Below are 24,885 nucleotides of genomic sequence, written 5' to 3' on the forward strand. Positions count from 1 at the left end.
CTCCTCTGTCTGCGATTGGTAGATCCGCCCACAGTATAAAACGTCATCACGTATGCGTCGTCATGCTGGTTGTCGTTGCAAGCCGTCCACTCGCCGTTTCCTGACTTGTGCAGGTAAGCCAAATGGTATACTGTATGTTTACTGTAATAAATGTAATGTTCCGACCATGAAAGATGGTTTTAAAGTGACTGTGTTCATGCTGCTGTGGGTAAACTGGCTAACCGACGTCCTTACAGTAGCGTTACGTTAAAATGTTGATACAGGAGCTTTTTCAGGACACTAAGTCCTCAAAACAAAGTTAGCTGATATTAACTGACATAGCTAACACCAAGTTAATATGACGTTAAGTAGGACAGCAGAGGTGTGTGCTATGTTTGTTAAATTAGTAAATTAGGCATATGCTTATATAACGTAACATGTTTACCTGAGCTACTTTCAAAGACGCCACATATTAGAGAATACTTGCGATGTCTTTACTATACTACTTTACTTTTACTATACTTAATGGAAATGTATCTACAATACTTACAGCAATACATTGTGTTCTTTTAAGTCAGTACTGTATCACATGTATGAGAAATATAGGCCTAATGCAGCATTTACCTTTAATTGTGTTTATTATAAGCTAATTCGTCAATTATTTTTTACAATATGTTTAGAAGATAGAAAAAACCGTCCATCACAATATTCCGGAGCCCAAAGTGAAAATTGTTTTGTCCAACCGTCAGTCTAAATCCCAAAATATATTCAATTTACAATAATGTGAAATAGAGAAAAGCTGTAAATATTCACCTTTGAAAAGCAGGACTCAGCAGGAATGTTTGGCATCATGATAAATGACTTAAATTACAAATTGATTATCAAATTTGATGTTATGTCGATCATGTAATCGAGTCATCTGATTTCTTACTCCTGAGCCTCTGACATTAACTAGGCCACATCTGTAATGTTTAACTCTGTTCATCACCCTCAGGGCAGTAAGACAAGAAGACCACCATGGTGCTGAACCCTGTCATTTCCAAGCTTGTTGGTAAACTGGTTGTGCTGGCAAGTGCTTCTCCTAGGAGACAGGAGATTCTCCGCAATGCGGTATGTGTCCGACCTGGTTTAATTCATTGGATTTGTATATTTATCATGGTATGCACAATTTGTTTGATCGTGAACACATAAAACTGTATATTTGGAGTTGGACTCTCTACTGGCCCATGAGTCCACTTTTAGATCATAAAACTCTTATTTTTCAAATCAGAAAATGAAAGTAATTTATACTCAGACAGCTCGACAACTCTCCTAATGCTGGAATCATTTTATTGGATCATATACATATTACTATACAAATCAAACCTATTTCTTTACATATCCTACTGGGAAATATGGCTTGCATTATAGGAAAAATATACACGTCAAAGCAGAGTCATCCAAAAGTTAAAGTAATAGAAAAAGTAACACACTATAGCAGTTAAACAATAAGTGAGTAAAAATGAATTAAAACAGGTAAAATCAATAAATCAGAATACACTTTAATGTATTGTAATGTAGCATATAGTTTCAGCGCTGCAGTGCTGGTAATTAGTATAGAGGTTGCAAATTAAGTGATTTTATTACACATCCCAAATAGTAGTGTCTCTGTCTATTGCACCTGGCCCTGAAGAGTCTACACCTCCACCTTAAAGGAGCTCAAACTCTTTATTTAAGGGGTTTGGGGTATCTGTGTCAATTTGTAGACCTAACAGTAAGGTTTCAGATCTTTGGGCTAAATGTATGATGAATGCTTTGTCACACCTCTTACATTGAATGATAATAACAATAATATGAATGTTTTATTGTTGTTTTGTGCTCTCCTACATATCAGGGCTTACGATTTGAAGTGGTACCATCTTGGTTTAAAGAAACACTTGACAAGGGACTTTTCAAAGCACCTCATGAGTATGCTGTTGAGACAGCCAAGCAGAAGGCTCTGGAGGTGGCCAGGAGGATGCCCTTTGTGAGTTAATCTACTTTTTATATGACTATATACAGTATATATTTTTTCTGTAGTATGACATATTGATAACATATTTTGTATTAATTTGTTTCAGAAACACCTGAAGACTCCAGACATAGTAATTGGAGCCGACACTATTGTGGTAAGAGGAGGAAGATGACTTACTGTCTGCAGTATACTGTATGTTGCATGTTTCCTGTTCACTTTCGGCTGATGTTTTTTTATTTCCACAGACTGTAGATGGCATGATTCTGGAGAAGCCAGTGGACAAGCAAGATGCTTACAGAATGCTGTCAAGGTCAGTATAATTTTACATTATTTCATTACATTACAGACATAAAACAGTCAGAGCCTTGTTTATAAGTCCTCTCTTCTTTTTTTTCCTGCTCCAGCTTGAGTGGTAAAGAGCACAGTGTCTTCACAGGTGTAGCTATTATCCTCTGCCATGAGAAAGAAAGTAAGTGAATAATTGTTGCAGTTGTTTTTCTGTTGAAATTTGATGAAGCAATGGATCATTTACACTGTAGTATAGTGCTTCCATGAGTGGACACATTTCATTTCTAAACTCCCCTGTCCCTCAGACGAAGAGGTGGATTACCAGTTAATAGACTTCTACGAAGAAACAAAGGTGAAGTTTGCTGATCTCTCAGAAGATATGCTGTGGGAGTACATCAATAGTGGTGAACCCATGTGAGTATGATGGCCTGAACTTTCATACATGTAAGAACTATTGATTTTCTTTTGGTGTAGTAACCGCACCAAGCATTTAATCAGTGGAGGTCATGTTCACTGGATATGAGCATCATGGACTTTTTGCTTGTTGGACTTTGATGCCACAGTTTTATTCCAGCTCTGTTTGTCTTGTCCTATTTGACATGAAGTGATTGTGTCAGCAAGATAGAAAATCTGGAGTGAGGTCAGTGAGTGTATTGTTTGATTTGCTCTGCATTTGAGGAACGTATCATACATACATACAAACCCTTTGTGTATAGTGTTTTTGTATTATTATACAGTGTTGCTTGAAAGTCTGTGAACCCTTTAGAATTTTCTGTATTTCTGCATTAATATGACCTAAAACATGATCAGATATTTATACAAGTCCTAAAACTAGATAAAGGGAGCCCAATTAAACAAATGAGACAAAAAAATGTCATTTTTTTCATCTTTTTCATTTATTTATTGGGGAAAATTATCCAATCTTACATATTTGTGAGGGGCAAAAGTATGTGAACCCTTGCTTTCAGTAACTGGTGTGACCCTCTTTTGCAGCAATAACTTCAACCAAATGTTTCTGGTAACTGTTTATTAGCTCTGCACATCAGCTTGGAGGAATTTTAGGTCATTCCTCCTTACAGAACAGTCTCAACTCAGGGATGTTGGTGGGCTTCTTTGCATGAACTACATGCTTCAGGTCCTTCCACAGCATTTCTATAGGATTAAGGTCAGGACTTTGACTCGGCCTCTCCAAAACATTATCTTTCTTCTTCTTTAACCATTCTTTGGTAGAATGACTTGTGCGTTTAGTGTTGTTGTCTTACTGCATGACCCACTTTCTGTTGGGCTTCAGTTCACAGACAGATACCTTGACATTTTCCTGTAGAATTTGCTGGTACAACTCAGAACCGAAGAAGTGTAAGATTTTTGTCTCATTTGTTTAACTGATGTCTCTTTATCTAGTTTTAGGACTTGAATGGAAGTCTGATCACGTTTTAGGTCACATTCATGCAGAAATAGAGCAAATTCTAAAGGGTTCACAAACTTTCACGCAGCACTGTATGTTGAAATGAAATGTTTGTCTGTGTGTGTCAGGGACAAGGCTGGCGGCTACGGTATTCAAGCTCTTGGTGGCATGCTGGTGGAGTACGTCCATGGAGACTTCCTCAATGTTGTGGGTTTCCCCCTCAACCACTTCTGCAAACAGCTGGACCTTATTTACAACCGCTGTCCCTCCTTGGATCAGGAAAGTGGCTCTGTCCATTTAAACCACAACGGCACACACTTGATACTCACTCAGCCTCCATCCAACCTGCCAGCTTCATCGAAACACAGCTCCTCATCCAACCCCAGACCCAACAGTCCCTCTGCCAGTCAAACAAAGCACACCCAGAGCAGCCCTTCAGCCAGTCCCATCCATAAGGTTTGCTTTTCTCACACAAAGAGCACAATTTGTTACTGTTTTCTCCTTATTTATAAGAGCTGATCTCTCCTTTTTATAGGTCAAACGGAAAGGCAGTGAAAGTGAAGTGGGTGAGAGTTCCTGGACATTGCTCAACAGCTTGTCTAAACACACAGATGAGAGAGAGGCTGAGCTCAGAGGCTCTGAGAATACAACATTACCGCTGACAACCAACAGAGGGCAGTTGATTGAGCATAACGTGAGAGAGCATAAGGACAGTGGACCTAAGAGAGAGGATTTGCAGCGAATCATTGAACTGATGGATGGATTCAAAGCCTCAAAGGTAATTAGGAATAAACTGTGATTGCAAAATAAGAATGTTTATCTATGTTGTAGTTGACTTCTATAAGATGTAATGAAACATTTAGCTGAACTTAAGACTCAAAAAAAATGGTGTAATGTTTTTAATGAACAGAAATGATAAAACAATGTTTTTATCATTTAGCATGTGTTTCTAGATTCCAGCACATGGTTTTTGTTGTGTGATATCATCAAAATAAAAGATAAAATCTGCTTTATCATCTTAGCTGATCGTTAAAACAAATTAAACTCTGCCTTTGTATCCATTCTGCCTCTCCAAAAATGTCCCAGGCACTGTTTACCGCATCCGAGATGTGTGTGTTCGACCTTCTACAGAGCAAACCAGGGCTGGATGCAGCACAGGTGGCCCAGGAGATCAAAGCCTCTACAAAAGGGACTGAATGCCTGCTGGAGGCTTGTGTGTCTCTGGGACTGTTGAAGAGCAAAGAGAGAAGTTAGTCAGCACTCAGCTGATAATTACAAGATGAGGCATTAACTTTAAATAAATATCTCATATGTTTTATGTTGACTTCACTCCCAGAATACCAGAAGCCAGTGTACAAGAACACGGACATGGCAAAGCGGTTTTTATTGTCAGATGCTCCTTTTTCACTGCACGGCTACATCCAGCACTGTAACAACACTGTGTGGCCTCTTTTCTCCCACCTGGAGAGCGCTGTGAGGGAGGGAACCAACCAGCATGAGAAGGCCTTCGGCAAGAAATCTAAGGATATGTTTCAGGTGATTATCTCCAAGTTCAGTCTTAGATTTGTTAAAATGTGGATAAAATCGTGTTGACATTGTTTTATAAATGCTATTTTCTGGTTTCTCCTGGTAATTTTTCTCTATTTACAGGATACTTTCTACAACAGTCAAGAGGTCAAACTGAGATTCATGAATGCCATGCACAGCATCGCTAAAGTTACGGGAAAAGCTGTAGCAACAGCCTTCGACCTCTCCCGTTTTAAAACCGCCTGTGACCTTGGAGGTAAGGATAGATAGAACGTAAAAGTAAAAAGTTTTCATAGATAATAAACCATTCTTCTGCATTTCATCTTTCTGTTTTTTTTCCAGGATGCACAGGTGCCATGGCCTATGAGTTTACTAAAGCCCATCCTGGCTTGTCTGTGACGGTGTTTGACTTGCCAGTCGTTGTTGAAATGAGTGAACATTTCCACCCGCAGCACACAGACAACAGGGTATCATTTGTAGCAGGTCAGTTTGTGATTCCACACTAAAATACTGTCATGACTGTTGGTGTTGCTAGCTGATGCTGTGTAATTAGCTTATTCTGTTGGTCTTGGTTGTCAAGTTAGAAATGTTAATGTACACCTACTCTCTCTGTAAGCGTAACTCATGGCTTTGTCCTCACTGTATGAATAGGAGACTTCTTTAAAGACGAGTTACCCAAAGCTGACTTGTACATCCTTGCAAGGATTCTCCATGACTGGCCAGACGAGAAAGTGCATATCCTGCTGAGTAAAATCGCAGATGCATGTACACCAGGTAAATTTCACAAAGCTATTTCAATCTTTTCATCTTTTTTATTATGCGTTTGACTGATCAATGTTAATAATTTCAATCCATGAATTGTTATGGTATATGATTAGTATAATGTTCTCAGTCATGTGAAACTCTAGAGTTTGCAGACTATCAGTAAAACTGCAGCCACTGATTTCATTGATTAGATCTCTTGCTCTGGTTGAATGATTGTTAATAAATGAAAACAACTTTTGTTTAGTTAAGTTTCCGCAGAAACCTGCAGACTCTTTAACCTTTGTATGACTGCTGAAACTGATAGAAAAGCCTGTTTACAAGCTGAGATGATTGCATTGCAACAAAATGTAAAACAACATATTGCAAGAGGATTGCAAGTTCAAAGCAGAACTAAAATACCAAAATCTTGATAGTGGTTTAATGTCTCCCTTGTTATTCTTGAGCTTCATTTTTTGCCATAAGGCAAAGAAATGTAAGGAGATAAGGGAGTACAAGACCACTACTGTTGTTCTCTAAAAATCTGCATACACATCATGCACTTGCACCATGCTGCCAGGCTGTGGACTCCTGCTGAGTGAGATCTTCCTGGATGAAGACAGAAGGGGCCCGAGTCGTGGGCTGCTCCAGGCCCTCAGTATGAGCGAGGGGAAACAGAGAGGCGCAACAGAATACAGTCTGCTTTTGAAGAGCCATGGTTTCACCACAGCACAAGTCAGACATACAGACAACTTCCTGGATGCTATGCTCTGCATCAAAGTTTGACTGATGACACTTTCAGCAAGACTATATAGAAGGTCTTGTGATTTATATTGTTGGTAATATTTGCCAAAATCAAAAGCTAAGATCAGGACTGTTTTTATGATGAAATGAGTCACTAAAGCAAGTAAACCAATAACAAATGTTCAGCACTACCCTTTTTTTGCTGATCAACAAATATAGGTAGTTGTTTTTTGAGTCATTTATAGAAAGATATATCTAATATCTAATTAAAAAAGTGTGTATGTTAGAGGTATATACATTGTCATTTTTAATGTTGTATAATTAGCCACTGTATAATTGTCCTATACACTAAGCACCAGAACAATCTCTTGTGTTGGGCCGTAGGATGTGCAGTGCTCGTAGCTGAGACCATGTTGGACCGACAGACACCCTACTCCACTCTGCAGTCTCTTAACATGCTGGCCCAGACTGAGGGACTGGAAAGGACAGAGAGCCAGTATGCAGACTTGCTGAGCAAACATGGATTTGGGGACACACGTGTAATTCACACTAAGAACTTTCTAGATGCTTTTATTGCTGTTAAAATGTAGCAGCAAGTGAATCATCCATTTGAATCCTAACGTTTTTTTATTCAGTTGATTATGGCAAAAGATCGCTGTGGTTTGTGATATTTTTGATCAGTGGTTGGAAAATATGTTGAGATATTTTACTGAAGTAAAAATTTTATTGCAACAATTCAATAAACTTGATTATTGATAAAAGTCCTGTGTTCAAAATTTTACTTAAACCTGCAATAACAGATGTTTCTGGACATGTGGGGGCATCATAAACACTACATTAATATATTATCTTTTAAGTTGATGTGGTGAAGTCCAATATTCCTATAACTTTTTTTGGACTTCAGTAACTTGTGATTGAAATCTTTAAGTCTAAAAAATATCTTCATTTGTCATATGCGTCATTATATAAGTAGAATGTGTGGTGAAAAGCTGTATTGCCATGGTCATGTACTATAAAATGTAGTCCAAGTATGTGCAAAATAAGCATTTTAGAAGATATTCAGAATATTTTATATGTGTGTGTGAGAGAGATATAATTTTAATTTTATATTCTGTTGAGTGTTAAATCTATAAGAAACTATATACACTAAGTTTTTATGATGTGTGCCACCACTGCCAGTAACAATAACTGAAATGATGGATATATCACCCACAGAAGCTATATATGTACAATAAGTGCACCTGTTCCACAAGCTGCAGGAATTATATCTAGTTTGTTGATAAGCAAGTGATTAGAGATATTTTTTTATGTGCGTGTGAAACAACTGACTCCATTTCCTTTCTACGCTGATACAAATGATAACCATGACAAATGAAACAAATACACTGCAATTTTTACGGATGCTAAAATAAGACCTGTGGTTGCCTGCTGTAGTTAGTGTGAGAGTTATCTATATTATCTGATCTGCAGCTTTACTCTAATCCCCATTAGATCCGTTATGTCAGCAGACATATCAGTTGAAAAGCCGTGCAAGGGCATTGTAGAAAGAATTGTATGCATCCAAATGGCATTGAAATCCAGCCAATGTCATCCACATACTTACCCACCCAAGTACTTAACTTTGCTTTAAGGGAAGCACAGATCCTCTTAAAGGGAGTGGATAAGCACTTATAGCACTGCTTTCCCTGTAACTTTCTGGTGCTGCAGATACATCCCTGGATCCTGTTCCCTAAAACTCACTGGATCAGTAAGTTCTCAGAGTTTCCAGACTGCCCAAAGAAGAGATTTTTTGTCAGATCGGATGCATCTGTAACAGGGCCACATTGTCTCTGCAGGGGATATTTCACACTACTGGGCTGGGTTTTCTATTTTGGCATCTCTAAAACAGTGAAGTGTAGAAAATAAGACAGGAACACTAACAGAGAGCCCCACAAAATGAATGACATGATATGTCTGCATACATCATGTCAAACCTTGAATTTCTCAGCATTAATGATACCACTTTTGATGTGGATAGTCTACCTAACCAACAGGCTGTTGTAAACAGCAACATTTACACTGTGGTCGTGATGGGTGACGGCTGTGGCAAGAGTGTGCACCCTGCCTCTTTAATACTGTGAGATGTCATATTATGATGCAATCTGGATGCAATGGAGCTAAGATGATTAAAGAAGAAATAATCACTTTTAAGTAGCATTATCTCTGTAGTACGTAGATGTAATTTTTGTGTCTCCCCAGGGGACATGACTTCATGTACACTCACTTCCTCTTTCACTTTAGAGTGGCAGAGGAAGACTGCCAGTGATGAGGGGGCCTTCTTCAAAGCCTGTCAAACATGCTCTGCAGCCAGGGTGAGGCCTTCTTCTCTGTCTTGTATGATGGGTCCAGCACATTTTTCTAAGTTTACTTAACTTTACATATACTTTAGATATAAATGTTCTGCTCAGGGAGAATTTACATACATAAAAGCAAAAAGAACACATTCAATAAAATACGCTATTAACAATAATCATCATCAGTCTTAATCATCAATCATAATATATCATCTACAATAATACATCATTGAATAATAGCGTTAAAAAGTTTACCCTCACCCTCCCACCCTGACAAACTGGTACCACCCTGGTAACCCTACAATCGCTATTTAAGCTTTAACCGTCTTTCCTTGACCATAATAATCACAATTATTACTGTTTTTGTTAACGATGCTCAAACTGATTTCTTATCCTCTCACATTGCGTGTTGTCAATACACATTAAAAAAAAAAAAAGTGTATTGATAACTGTCAAAGGATAAGATGGTGTCAGAAGATAATCAAAACTCTGACTTCGTACCTTGTGACATGAATCTGTTCCACATGCCTGTAACTGTTTTACTCACATTATATGTAGCTCAATTGATATTCTGGAAATGTAACCCAAATATCTTTTTTGTAGTTGAAAGAATTGCATAGTGCTTTAGTTTCTTGCCATGTCAGTAAATCTCCTCAAGATGGCATCAAAAACCTGCAGATTTCTCCAGAAAACCTTTTAGAAAACCGTCCTGTTAAACTGTGTATTTTTTTCTTGTGACAGCTACATGTGCTGTAAAGATTGTTCGAGCATTGAGTGAAACTGAGCTATCAGAATTAAGGTTTATGTTGCAAGGTAGATGAGTTATTTGTGCTTTATGCATTTGGTTGGGGAGCGTAGTCTCTTAATGCATACAAGCATATGACACCATCCCTTAATTCCTTACAGATATACCTCTTAAATTTCAGTTTTGAAGCAAAGCAGTCAAACAGCTGATGGGAATGTGGGAATATCTCTGGCCAGAATAGCTCTTATTCTTTGTGACACTGAAAGTGTATCCGGATTACTCTTCATTTTGGATCCCTCCCTAAGTATTTTCCTAGAAGGGTAATAAGGGTGGTCATGTTATTCATGGCTATTTTCTTGTCAGTCTGGGCTCAGGCTTTTTGTGACATCAAACTGATTTCCATTACTCAGATTTTGTTCTTTCGATGGGAAGAGACAGAGGGAGGGTGTACTGAAGTTCAAATATGACACTGACTGTAAATCACATACGGTTTGTTTTATTGTTAACGCACACTGAATGCATCAAAACACCACATATTTGCAATACTTTCCTTCCATGCTGATTGTGAAAGCCTGCACTAATTCAATAAATTCAGTGCTTCATACACATTGCATTACTGATCAGTTCTTTTTAAAGGCAACTAAGTGACACCAAAATGGTTGTGTAGTAGGAGAATGTCAGGCTTGTGAAATACAGATGAGCATCACAAATCAAATAGCAGAGTCTGTGTTCCCTTAAAACATGATGAAGCATTTCCATGAAAGGATTTGCATATCCGTTCACTTCCAATGTCCCAGCTGCACTCGCTCACCCTTGAATGCCTCAACTTTTGTGTACGAACATCAACAGCAAAGCCTCTGCGAGGCTTTCTAATGAAAACCATTCAAGTCAATCAAGTTTACCAGAGACCAAAGGCCAGTGTAATTTGGGAAAATTGCTGAAACTCTAAAGTAATCTTCTGTAATGTGATCTTGCCTATTGAACACTGGCTGTACTGTACGTGTCGGATAAGAGCTCAGTCATTTTCTTCAAATGCAGTCTTGACAAGCAGCATGGATATCCACCTGCAAGTAATCATCATTCTAGTGTTAAGTGCTTTGATATTAAAATGACTGATTTAAGACCATTTGCTGCTAGTAGATAGCAATTTGAAAACACTTCCATATGTTGATAGCGAGGATAAGCCGAGTTTGTGAACCGAGAGGACTGCAATGTTGTGTTTACTGTTGTAGAACAGCCAGTGAAAACAGATCATGGTTAAGTCATGAATTTTTCAGTTTTCAGTCTAGAAAGCAGAGTATACATTTAACGGGAATGATGTAATCAAAACACGTTAAATATTAGTGGGTGCAAAGTTTTAGAGAATTTGGTTGAAGTATGTTAATTGCTGTGTAACATAAACTTGCAACTTCTAGTGTAACCACTTGGGGGCAACGTTGGCTAAAAAAACCTCCATACGGGGCTGATTTTATCAAGTTAAATTGTTTGTTGACATTTTTATCAACGTGACAAGAGAGGAAAGACAATTTCACTGCTGAGATATTTGAAATTCTGCAAAGATCCATGTCAAATTTTAATGTTATCTTAGTTGAAAAATAAATAGTTTGTTTATACTGAAAGCGTCTCTGTGACTTAAGGGAAGGATACACAGAATCCAAATGGTTGCATGCAGAATGACTCTCTAATCAGTCGGTTGTCTGAATTGCCTTTCAAAACTGAACTCATGCTTGGGCACCTGTTTCAAAGAACAGGCTTGTTTATCAAAGTCCTCCTCTGTCAACAAACAGAATAAACGCAATGATGGCTGGCTCCTCAACCCACATCTGATTTCAGCAAATGTGCAATTGTTCAAAGTGAGTTGTGCTTCATTGATTTGTTTCAAGGCAGAGGAAAAATAACCTCAGGGCTTCTACCAGTTAGAAATAACAATGGAGTCCTTCTCCGCTGTTTGTAGTTTTTTTGGCCTGACATCAGTAGTAGAACATGGAGGGATTTTCACTGCGGATTTAAGTGCTGGTGGGGACTGTGTAAAAGAGTGCTTCTCATTAGAGAAGGGGCTTTATTTCTGGTGCATCAGATCAGCAAATTATACAGTCATTGTACTCTAATACTACAGTGATTCTGCAGCGATTTTAAATTGATTTATGTCTGCTTTTCTCTTTAGTGCCTTGGATGATTTATATATATTTATATAATTGTTTGGGTCATTCAAATTAAAGAAAATATGCTTATTTGCCTTTTTTTTTTCTTCCTGAGAGTTATAAGAGAAAATGAATACCACTCTCATGTCTGGAGCAAAGAGGCGATTAGCTTAGCTTAGCATAAAGCCTAGAAGCAGGGTGAAACTGTTAACCTGTCTCTATCCAAAGTTCAAAACTACGCCAACCAGCACCTTTAAAGCTCACTAATAAATTTTGGCTAGATGTTTCCCCCTGTTTCAAGTGTTTATGCTAAGCTAAGCTAATCACCTCCTAGCTCTAGCTGTATGCATACTCCACAGACATCATTTAACTCTTGGCAAGAAAGCAAATAAGTGTATTTCCCAAAATGTCAAACCATTCCTTTAAAAAAAAAAAAAAAATGGAATAAGCATTATGATGATGTGATTGCTCATAACTTTAACTTTTACCAAACCCCAGGATATGTTTACATCAGTGGTGAAATAGCAAACACACAACTATTCAGCTTAGAACCACAACCCATTTGGCCCTGTTAAAAGCCAACAACAATCTCATTAACATATGGAAATATTTGTTGCGGTCAGATGCGAGAGACTGTCTCCCCTTCCTGTCTTCATGTGATGTGTGAGGTGTCACTCAGAGATACAGTAGGGGAGGAGACTCTCTGTGCTGAAATGGTTGGTGACAGGGCTTTCATCCGACCCACTGAGGGCTCTTTGTTGTTATTTTGGGATCTCTCATGGGTGCAATCTGAGAGAGCAGCAGACAGACTGGGTCTCATCTCTGCACCAGTATGCACACACACACACACACACACACACACACACACACACACGCGCACACACACACACACACACACACACACACACACACACACACACACACACACACACAACACAAACACACAGAGGTACACACACATGCACACACTAACAGGCACCTGCATATACAAAAAAATGTAATGACATGCTCACTGTCATGTCAATCAAATTGTCTAGTTTTCTGGAGATATGTGTGCATATGGAAAAACCATTAATTCTCAGTAATTGAGACATAAGTAGAGTATTTCAGTGCAGAGGAATTATTTGTTCCATGTGATCCAATATAATTTATATGGAAGCCAAGTTATGGTGGTAAAAAGTTTTTACAAAAAAAGAACAAAACTAACTAAATACAAAAAAAATACTCATGATATGTTAAAAAAAAAAAAAAAAAAAAAAAAAGAGAGATAGTATTTGACATTAAGTCAAAATTTGACTTGCTGTCTCATAAATTTTTATTTTCATCATGTCTAACTTTAATTTCTTTTTTTACCTGGTGGAATTGGGCTTCCATAAATCTGAGTCTCTACAGTGAACTAGGAGTTTGGGGGATCACTGTTTAATTTCTATCTGTTATAGTAATGAAAGTCTGCAATTTAAGTGAAGATTAGGGCTTGTTCTCAGGTTGTTTGGATGTGAGTTATTTCCGTTTGTGCAAATCAAAACTCTTCTGTTCTAGTTAAAAGCTCGGCTCGCCCAGCATATTTCCCTCACTTATCCTTGTCCCTGCCAAGGTTTTGAGATATCATGATAATCAACAAAAAATTGCTCTGAATTACTCTATGTCATTCCAACAAATTACTCAGAGTAACAAGAACATTGCTAAGACACATTGCTTTTGAGTCTCATGGAAGGTTTTAATCTCTTAAACCAAAATTATCTGCATGGCAGACACCACCAGTGCTAAGTGAGAAACAGTGTTTTTTGTTATTTGTCTGAACTGACCCTGAAAAACGGCATACTCTTTGCTGCAGTTGTGCGTCAACATTCTTCATTTGAAAGTTACGCTACATGAATGAAAATGAAAGTCTCCAGTTAACAGCTTAAGTCTGTTTGATTTCACATTCAAAAATGTAACAATGTTCATAACCTTTGACAGTGTAAGATGCAAAACAAATGTTTAGCCTATCAATGGTTTGTGCTGATAAGATATTTACGAGGTTGACAAAGTTGTCTTTGTGTCTGTCTTGTTGTCTGTTATCGTGAGTTGAAGGTGCTTCTGCAGTGGCCTCTGACACGGATCAGAGGCGGCTGCTGTTTAAAACAAGTGAGAAGATATATTCCTCTCACTGTGCGATGATGACCCTTGCTCTTAACCCCCTCCACCAGCAGCTCATCTTCCAAACAATAACAATCAGTTCCCTCCACATCTGACAGAGCCAAAGAACAACTTATAAATGATATGCATCTCCTGCTGGTCCCATGGCAACCGCCTTGACTTTATTGTTGCGTTTCTTTGATCCCGCCAAGCTTTGATTCATTTCTCTTTCACCCTTTTAGCTAAACATATCATATGAATTTGGAGCTTTGTTCCTGACAGGCCCCGTCTTACCTCGCTCTCTCCACAGGCTCCTGACGCCTCCCAGAGGAGCCGCGGAGGAGGAGAGGAATTCCACTGGATTCAAAGACTTCTCTGGCTTTCTTTGACTCTTCCGTCTGCCTTGCCTTGCCTTCTCTCGCTCATTGTGTTGACCTGTTCCTCGTGATCCCCTGCCAAACCATCTTCCTGGCCCTGAGGGACTGTGGCTTTATGTGCACATGCACACACAGGCATAGATATTACGTGGGTGCATGGAAGGTTTTTGAGGGTTTTATATTAGACAAGTTCCATAGTTGGTTCTTCTGCATATCCAGGCCTTTGATTCAGTGAATGAGGAGAAAGAACTTTGGCCTGATTCATTGGGCGTTTTTCATCAAGGCTTATTAGTTTGTTGACAGAGCTGGAGATGTGTTGCCAGGTTTTTTACAAACTGCAGCTTTGAGTGTATTCTTATCGATTCCATTGAGAAATTAATTGCAGGCAGTTTGACATGGGTTTTACTTTTAAGACTCATCATCTTCAAGAGTGGGACATTACATCTAAAGGACTTTCGCCAAACGAGACTGTAATGAAAAATGAAAAGTGTGTATTTTCCCAGTGCCATCTGTTTTCAATCAGAGCAATATCCTAAACATGACCAGTTTCTTGAATCTGCTACCTTCAGCTTGCCTCTCAGATGTTTGAGGTTTGAGGCCACTCATTATTCTAGTCAGGCCTCTCTGACAGCTATACAAAGTACAACGTTTTCACCAGCACAGCCCAAACAGAACATAGAACTCAGCTTTCCTCAGAGCGGCTTAATCATCACTTTATCCTATAACGTGATCCATAATGGTCAGTTCTGTATGAAGTTTCGTGATTTAGCTTGGTCACTAATAAAATTCCAGAGATCTTTTTTTTAGTTGTTGACCAGCACTATCAGATAAAGATTTGCAATTTTACAATTAAAGTCCCCCCTCCACTCAAAAATGTGTTTTGCTTCTTGTTACTACAGTTTGATGTTTGAGCTTCACCGTGCAGAATGATGTATGTGCAGAGTTTGACACTAGAAGACTGTTTTCACATTCATCTGCTGAAGGTGGAAAGTTTCACTTTGCTCATCCTTAACCTGAATTTAACATGTGTACCTATGAGCCGGATTTGTGACATCACAACTAGTTTGGAGCCAATCGTGGTCCAGTATAAAACTTTCACAAGTGTGATGTGGAACCTCAAAGCCTCCAGTGCACAAACGCTGAGAATGGACTTTTTTTTTTTGAAAAACATATCAGACACAAATTATTGTTCGAAGCTGAGTATATTTATATGTTTAAAACACGCCTCATGTCCACTCAGCTCAGTTTTCACAGAATGCAATTACAATATTACTGCTAGACTAATTAATAGACAACCAATCCTAGTTTTGTTATTGCAACCAATAGCACACTTAAATCCTAAAATTTCTCCCCAAGTATACAATGAAACTCAACAGTGAACTTGGAGAAGTATTTTTAAAAGGAAAACTTAATGTTTTAAACAAATGACCAATTTTATTTGGAAATTAAAATCAAAGTGAATGTGCCTGAAATGTCCATTTTAACCAACCATCCTTTGTACTGTGAAACTGCCTGCATCTATAAGGACAGTGGGTCCACTTTAAACCAAGTAGCTCCAAATCTACTACTACTGTCTATAAAACTTTAAATACTACATTGTATTACTTTATTGTGCACCTTTGTCACTTAATCCTCAGCCTTAGCAATGAAGGCAGTGAGTAAAGTGTCATCAACCAAGAGGAATGATAAACAGTAAGATTTGTAAAGTAATGTGGTGGATCATTCAAGCAGCTCAATGACATCATTGTATGTCTTTATTATGTGTCTACATGATACACAAACTATGTGTGTGTGTGTGTGTGTGTGTGTGTGTGTTACACTGGCTATCAGAACAGCAGACAGTGACCAATGAATGTGCAGAGAAAGACTTTAGTAGTTATGTAGTTAGGTGCTAAACAACTAGCTTGATCTCATTTATAGAAGCTAGCATTTTAAACAGTAATATATCATCTTAAAATTAATTGTTTGGCATAGTAACAAATTAAACTATGGTCTATATGACTGCCTGGTTCTGTCTCATGCCAGATGTGCTACTAAATCAGCACCACATTTCCCATAAACTTCTCTACTAACTGCTGCAATAAGGGTGTAGCCACTTGTTGGAAGCCTTAAGGAACAATTCAGGCTATCAGAATCCAGGCCTTATTTTGTTGCAGCTCCCTTTCTGACAATTTATTGTGTTCAATGTTTTGTCACTTATTTTACTGTAGTGCATTACTGTATGTTACTCTAGTTCAAAACTATAAAACACATCCTTTCATGAATTCACACAGCTACCTCCAGAGACTTTTTTTAGTGGTATCTTCTGACAGATTTAACTGTCAGTTCAGCCACTAGCTATCACAGGTTTCAGTCCCTCGCTTATTTGTTTAACTGGTGTTCTCTGATTTCACATGTCATTCTTTAAGTGTATAGGAGGCTGTGTATGCATGTTATCTTCAGACCTTTAACTACCCTGCACACCCACACAGGTGTTTTCACTTATGCTCGTTAATTAGACCTCTCCTCATGTGGAAGTTGGGCAGGGCTGTGCTGGGAATTATGCGAAGTCATCAAACTACATGTACCTATAACAATAATAAAGGTGCAATTTTTTTATTCATTCATATAATTATATACTTTTTAATGTGTTGTAATATTTTTTTTGTCTTTCATTTAATACATTTATTACTTTTCTTTACAAATACTAAATACTATATAATACTATATAATACTATATTCTTGAATATGTTATCAGCACTCCTGTATTGTATTGTGTACTATGTGTATTATTACAGTAATAAAAGTGCAAGTTGTCTCGCTCAAAGAGGAACAGCAAAGCAAATAGGAGAGTGAGCAAGTTGTACATACCACCACATTCAAGAATTTTAATCAGGCACAGTAAGTTTAAACACCCGTGTATCCCGTGTGTGTAGAGCCAACATGATCTCATGGGATACATCAGATACATTATTAGAAAAACGTTGGAGCAAATTTCCACATCGGCGTTATTTGGATAAACTGACCACATATTGGGAATCTAAATGGTTACTTTCTTGCCTGAAAAAATATTAAAACTTAATAAAGTGACACGGTCCTACAGTGAAAATTACAACAGCTTTTAGCCTGGCTCGAAATGTCTGCCATTACGGCTGGTTGGTGCGAAATGCATTCTGGGATACTTGGCTGTCCAAGTATCTCATGTCCACACAAGGCCCCGATCAGACAAAGCGCTTTTTAGCAGCCTAGGGCAGCTTTTTGTGATTGTTTTCAATGAGAATGAATGATAAATCATTGGTGGTAATTAAATGCAGCAGGGTTCCCGCAGATCCTTAAATTAGATTTTCAGAATTTAAGATCATAAAATGTCGTAAAAAGTCTTATTTTTAATCATGGTAAAGTCTTAAATTTTGTGGTGATGCCTAGTTGCATGAGAAATATCTCCACACAGGATTTACTTACTTAAATATGGTTTAGTCTTCGGTCACGACTCAGTTCAGCTCTTTCTTTTTCTGGTAATGTTTTGATCGGTTCTCCACAGGCCGCCTGCTCCCGCGAAGGTAACACAAAACAGTACAAATGATGCTAAGCTAAAGACAGTTAGCCAGAGGCTTTCAGTGTAGACACAAAGTCCTCTCTTATTTCTGATAGTTTCTAGAATTTGGATAATAATGTTTGCACTGCAGAGTGGCAACAGCCAACATGCGACATGAAGGAGAGGAGTGGACTTTTGATTAGGTGACCACACCAGCTGGTGTTTACAGATTTAATGGACTGTTAAAGTGAATGAAATGTAGATATACTGTAATGTATATGTGTCTTAGCTGGAGTTTACAGATTTAATGGTAATGTAAAGCATAACAGTGGGACACAGTTCACTGCATTTGCCATTAATTTGATTACTTTATAAGATTTTACATATGTTTGTTATATGGAGATACAAAATTATCCAGAAAAATATCTCTATTAATATTGTCAAGTTGATTTCAAACATAAAGCTCAGCCCTAATGTGCATTAGTTTTGCTGCGGAAAGGGTTTTAAATTTTCTCCGTCGAGGTCTTAAAAAGGTCTTAAAAAGCATTGAATTTGATTTCAAAAAGTGTGCAGCAACCCTGATGCAATACATTTGCAGTACACAAATAATTTATGGTAATTTGCAATTTTCACTGAATTAACTCCGTAACACATTAAGGCATTTTGAAACTATCTTGTAAAGGAACTATAGGTTATCATTTACATTTACATTTACATTCTGATGTTTCAGTTTAAGGTGAGTCCTCTGAACATGGCACAAACAAAGTATCCAAATTGTATGATAATATCTCTTACTGTATGTATGATATATACATATACACTATATTGTTTGAGCACTTCACTGAGTCTTATCAACACAAAAACTCCAACGTGATGTATCACTGAAAACTTTGTGATCTTCCACTATTGTGAGTTTAAACAATGTTTTATCACACAATAGAGTTTGTAAAAAAAACAGATTAATTGATTATAACAAACTGGTTTTAAGTTTTACATACATGTGGGAAACATTAGGCCAGTTGTATTATACTTAGCCGCTTCTTGTTGATCCTCTGTAGGGTAGTGGAGATGAGAAAGAATTCATTAGAAAATGAGGGATGTTTGCAACACTTCAGGCTTGCTGTATGATCTATGATACATTTAATTAATGTATGATCTGTCTGTTAAAGTTACTACAAGGAACTTTTAACTGGTTATGAAACAAGTCTCATGATGCCGCTATATGACCTATATAAGAAGAAGAAGAAGATTGGCTATTTCTATATATATGTTCTATATGCCTGCCACCAGGTTGGATTCCCAGCAATTACAGCATGCAGACCAGAACAGCCTATGTTTACATTACATGTAGTATTGTAGCATGAGGGAGTATAAAGATGTTACTAGGACGAGGGGAGGACGAGGAGAGGACACTTTTCTATGCTTGATAATGTTAAAAGTAAAGTTGTCAGCTTCTCAACTCATCTAACTATAAAGGAAGGAGTCTCTGTCTGGATGTGTGTCTGTCTCTTCTTCACTTTTCTAAACAGGCACATTTTGAATGGGCACTGCGTTAGTTTTAAAAAAGACAAAAGAGAGAGAGAGAGCAGCAGTGGTCGAGTGAGCTAGAGAATGAATGAAGAGAGTGAGCAGTGGTGTAGCGAGTACAAAGGAGTGAATCTGAGAAATAAAACATTTTTTTCTGATTGTTTCACAGTGGTTATGTTCCAAAGCACATACAAACACGCCCACACCTCAGTACAACCCTGCAGGAAGGTGCTGCATAGCCAGATTTGGTGTGAATGCAGCCTTACATGTAACCAAGGTGTATGAACAGTACTAAAACAAAGTTTACTTTGCTTCACCATCATCATATTACAATCATTACTCTTACATAGCCACAAATAGATACATTACCTCATCGTTATGCATCCTGCAAACAGCTGTTTTAAAAAGAAATATAGTATTAAAAATGAGTAGCTCTTTCTATCACGCACTTCCAAAATAGCCAAAGAAGGCTATATTTGCTGTTAAATAAAGATAAATGATAAATGAGTCAGTCTTACCAAATGCTGGCCATGGGAGAGTAACAGGGTTAGAGTTTCACTCTCAGAATTAAATCTCAGGATTAAAATGTCCTATCTTGTTATTAAATAAAGTATTTTTAATGCTTACCTTCTGTTTCCCACTGCATACAGTATGTGTGTGAGTGGGCAAGGAGCCATGCTTTTGTATTTTCAGGTCTTTTCCCCCATGCTATGACATCACATCAATGTAATTGGTAAGTTGCAATGATGGTCCTGGAGCAACATTAATTATGATGTCGTAGGAACAACACCAATAAGGCGATATCAGATTGTGCAACCAACAACACAGCAACTCTTTATCATATAAATATAAATATAAATATAAATAGCGTATTACTTTTAAGGACATGTCTACACACTTTAAGCTTTTTGCATTTGTCATTTAACGCCGTTGGTTTGGTTTAGGCACAAAAACCACTTGATTAGGGTCAGGGAAAGATCATGGTTTGGGCTCAAATGATCAGTAAAATGTCCGGACTTGACAGTAAAAATATCTGTTTTAACAGCAGGATATATCCCGACATAACGGTAAAAAAGTCTAATTAAAATGTCCTGATGTGACGATGAAAAGTTAGTGGTCTTGAATGGTACTCTCCTGCCACTTTTGCAACTTTTTGATAACTACCCATTAGGGATGTGCAGAGAGCCCAGTATTTGTATTTGTATCTATATTTGTTGAGGCAGCAAAATTATTTGTATTTGTATTTGAATAAAAGTGGAAGGAGGCTTAAATGTCCTGTTTTTGTTTTTACTATGCTTTTAATTTTAGGAAATTTAAGTGTTACAATATGTGTTCATGAATAAACTACCTTACGAAGGAGGTCCCCACACCAGGTCTCAAACTGGAGTCTCCCATATTATAGACGACTGCACTGATTACTGAGCTAAAGCTTTACACATCACCTCATTGCAGACAGACCTCTACCTATTTATACACCCATAACACAGAGACAGCACAGCATGTAATGTGTAGGGAAGAACTTCAAAGCGATTCTTGCTTTGCACTTTTCATTTATTGCCTATTTTTTACAACCTAACTTTGTGGAAAGGAGAAAGGTTATGGAGTGTCCCTTGGGAGCACTTCATGTTTGTAAGTAGCTCAGCTTTATCTCTGGTTAACACCCCCAACTCCAGGAGTGATATCCAAATTGGGAAGTGTGCGTCATGTAGCAGGTGGATGTGACTCCCCTCGTTGAAACCTGTTGATAGACGTAACAGCGGAGCAGAGGAGAGAGACTGAGATAACAATGTAACCTTCCTGCACACTGGTATTTGACATGGGTTTTTTTTTCTTTCACAAAAACAAACAATTTTTTAAAATATTTGTATGAAACAAATATTCATAAATTTCTGTGCTTTGCCAAATAATGTATTTGTATTCGGGCCCACCCCTACTACCTATCTAGCCATCCACCCAAACCGCCTCCTCTTAGTAAGCCAAAATCACCTTATAAGAGAAAAGACAGTCACATTATATTGACATCATCTGAAATTTGTCACTTCCCCTGTCACTCAAATGTAGGTCATTTTGGCGACTGAATTTACAACCTAAATGGCGTGAAACGGCAAGCGAAAACCAAAGTGTTGACATGTGAAATGACTTAAGAAATTGGCATGTTATTCATACACCATTTGGTGATAACAGGCTGGTAGGGTCTTAATGACAGACAGAGCTTCGTGTCCTACTGTGATAAAAAGATGTGCACCTCTTGACCACAAAACCGCCCAGTCACGTCTTCAATCACTTAACTGTCTGAAGTCATAGATGTGCCCTCAAAAGCAAACAAGTGTCATCCATTCAACAGAATCACTGAACCAGAGTTGGCTGACTCTATACACTCACTAACCAAGTTGTGTAAAGCCCCGCAAATTATGCAAGGGCCCCGCCTCCTCCTTGTGTCAAAGCATTTTTTTAAATCTTTTTTTTTTGAAGCAGATGAAGCAGAACTATCCTTTTGGTCACGAAAAGAGAAAAAAAACACCATGAGAGTGAATTGCAGGAACAGCAATCAGGTAAACTTTGAGTTTGATGTCATCAAATAACAGGAACGTTAATGTTGATGTGCTAGCTTGCAGTGCATCTCTCTTTAGTCTGTCTGTCTCGCTAACCTTGCTTGCCCGCCACTTCCAGGGCTGTGTTCTATGACGTGTTTGATAAAGGTGAGAGTGAAATACAACTATTTGATGAACACCAATGGGCAGGTAGGAGGGCCCCTTAGCAGAATTTTGCTTAGGGCCACAGGGAGGTTAGGACCGGTTCTGCACTGAATCACTTTGTGAGTGCAGTGTTATGGGAAGCACCCTCATAACAAAGTGCAGAAGCTCCTCTGCCACGAGTGCAAAATAAGTCTAAGGAACGTTTGTGACACTGATGTGGAGTTATATATTTAAGTATTTGCTTTAGTCAGTGCTCATCCTGCAGCTTTTAAAATAAATATAAAGATGAAAATAAATATATGTAAGATAAATAAGAAACCACTTTTCCTCTGTTCTTTTCTTTTCTTCTTACCATTGATAATACAGTGCATACAATAAGTAGATAAGGACAATGACAATGCTTAATTGTCAGCCTGAACATGTAAATCAAAACCAAGTACATAAAAATTTCAGCATCTAGTTTGTTTTGTTTGTTTACTTAATTCAACCTAATAATTTACTGCACTTGTCAATAAAGCAACAATGTTTTAAATCAAGTTTGATGAATTTTAGTTTTTCTCAATAATATCTGACAGACCTTAACAAGTGATTCCCTCCGTCTTTGATCACCCTCCTTAGGTATCAAAGCAGTTAGGAAGATCGTTAGAAAAGTACAACCTGGCCTATATCACGTATTACAACTCCTTATCCTCAATAACAACCATGTGTGCAGTGCAACAAGTTTCAGCAGTAATGTCTTCATTGTTTTTCTATATACCATGAGATAGAAGAGAAGAGTGAATAGGACTTGAATTAATTGAAACTGATTTTCCAGTGATGACTAAATGCAGTTACGTGTAGTATAATAGTGCTTGATGGATTGCATAAACCACAGACATGCTGTTTTATGAAAAGAATATGAATGAATTCATCAGTATTGGCAAATAGTATGAAACTGATTTTTTTTTAATATCTAATACTGACTTGTATGCCATGGAGTTGCCATAACTTTGGACTGTGAGATTGGATTAATAGGGAGGAAAACAGTGCAGATGAGATGAAGAGAGAGCAACAAAGTGTTGGAAGTTGGACCTTGTTATGATTTACACATATTTTAAAAAAATGTTACATATCATCACAATGAAGCCTTTCACCATCGTCAATAATTTTATCACACTTTTCTCTAACAACCCTTAACTGCTCTTAGTCAAACTGGAACGACAGTGCTGACTTAAAACTCAGCACATTTATTGTAATATGACTTTTAACCAATGGAGGGCAGTATGACTATGATGACAGGCATCGTCACAAAAGTGAAGGCCCAAATAAGCTCTGTTCAACACCCCCAAAACACTGATGTGTGGGGATACAGTGCATAATAAATACTACATGATGAATTTTGCTTCTTTGTCATTCAGATGTGACACTAAAGTTTTACACCCTGTGATTATAACTGACGAATGAAGAGAGAGGAAATATGTTAGATTGTTCATTTAAAAAGAAAAAAACATTTTGTGATTGTATGTTGTAGTCTACTCTACTTAGACTCCAAAAATTTAACTGAAGTCTCTCAGCCCAAAAGATGTTTTACTTTACTTTGTCCAGCATAGTTATCTGAGAGATACTGGAGTAACAGATTTTCACTATGCTATAAGATAATTTTCTATTCATAATGTTGAATAAGGTTTAAGAACACAATTTTAAAGATTGAAACATATGTCCATCATGGCTTTCATGTTTTAAAATATATTTTTAAAATGGCTCATGTAGATATTTTGTTCCTATTTGCTTAAATGTCTCTTACCTTTTACAAGTATTCTGCCTCTAGAAATAAACATCTACCAATATTTTCTCGCAAATCAATGTTTAATTCTCTCTTTTTTTTTCATTCAGCCACGTTTTGTTTCAAGCAGTCTTTGAAGAGCAGCAGTGGAGCCTGGGGATGGTTGGGGGTGAGTAAAGCTTGGACGGCAGACAGCACCTGAGAGCCAACCTCAAACCTGGGGGTAAGACCCACAACATGACCTCTACAGTCAGAGTGAAAACAAAGAAACAAAGACTGTTGCCATGTTTACTAAGACACAAAGGGCCCTCTGTGTACCCTACTGTAGTAGAGTAATTTTCTTAATTTGTTTTCATGTAGTCAGTGATTTTAAAATAGGTTTTGATTGTGTTAATTCTTGCTGTCAGATCCATTTGTATTTTCGCAGTGTTTTTTATATTCTCATGAATGTTACGTTTAATAATTACAAATATGACTTTTTCAGGTCCAATGAAGTTCTCAATTCAGTTTTCTTACTTGATTATTAATTTAGCATAAAATAACAATGTAATATTTTCTCCCGCTATACACACATCCACACTGATATATTACTGTACCTCTTCTTCTGCATTTCTCCAAAGAGCTACAGCAAACAGCTGCCTGATTAATAAGTTAGGTCCTCTAAATATGGCTCAGAGTCATGTATCTTTAAAAACTACTTAATAATGGTAATCAAGATTATCAACAACATACCAATTACATCTTTACACTTTCCTCTCTTAATTATGTATAGTTCTCCTTCACCGTGGATAAAAGGGCTGCTCTCTCGGTCTCAGGTGGATTGTTCATCTTAAGTGTTTATGATGGTGTATTTGTATCCCTTAAAGTGGCAGTGAGCTAAAAGGGCCTGTGCCTCTTCGGTGTGTGAATCAACCACAATGGAGGAGTTCCTATGTTTTATTTATTGATATGTTTTAGTAGGGGAAGACCTAGCATTCATTATCATAAAGGCCTTA

At 37.7% G+C, this 24,885-nt stretch overlaps 1 protein-coding gene across 3 annotated transcripts; it reads left to right on the forward strand.

Moving 5' to 3' along the window:
• Positions 1-30: 30 nt before the first annotated feature.
• On the forward strand, positions 31-7,438 carry asmtl (acetylserotonin O-methyltransferase-like). 3 transcript variants are annotated; one of them, XM_042426155.1, is made up of 16 exons: positions 31-113; positions 974-1,089; positions 1,853-1,984; positions 2,079-2,126; positions 2,218-2,282; positions 2,377-2,441; positions 2,566-2,674; positions 3,794-4,121; positions 4,201-4,443; positions 4,752-4,914; positions 5,002-5,201; positions 5,316-5,448; positions 5,535-5,675; positions 5,844-5,966; positions 6,514-6,668; positions 7,062-7,173. In XM_042426155.1, exons 2-16 carry the CDS (start codon positions 997-999, stop codon positions 7,077-7,079), a joined length of 2,016 nt encoding a protein of 671 aa, XP_042282089.1. In that variant the 5' UTR covers positions 31-113; positions 974-996; the 3' UTR covers positions 7,080-7,173. The 3 variants fall into 3 exon arrangements, with proteins under 3 accessions (XP_042282089.1, XP_042282087.1, XP_042282088.1); XM_042426153.1 differs by having other exon boundaries at positions 6,514-6,751; positions 7,062-7,153; XM_042426154.1 differs by lacking the exon at positions 6,514-6,668 and having other exon boundaries at positions 7,062-7,438.
• Positions 7,439-24,885: the final 17,447 nt, after the last annotated feature.

This window comes from Thunnus maccoyii, chromosome 11 (assembly GCF_910596095.1).
Source record: "Thunnus maccoyii chromosome 11, fThuMac1.1, whole genome shotgun sequence".
In the NCBI taxonomy this organism is placed as follows: Eukaryota; Metazoa; Chordata; class Actinopteri; order Scombriformes; family Scombridae; genus Thunnus; species Thunnus maccoyii.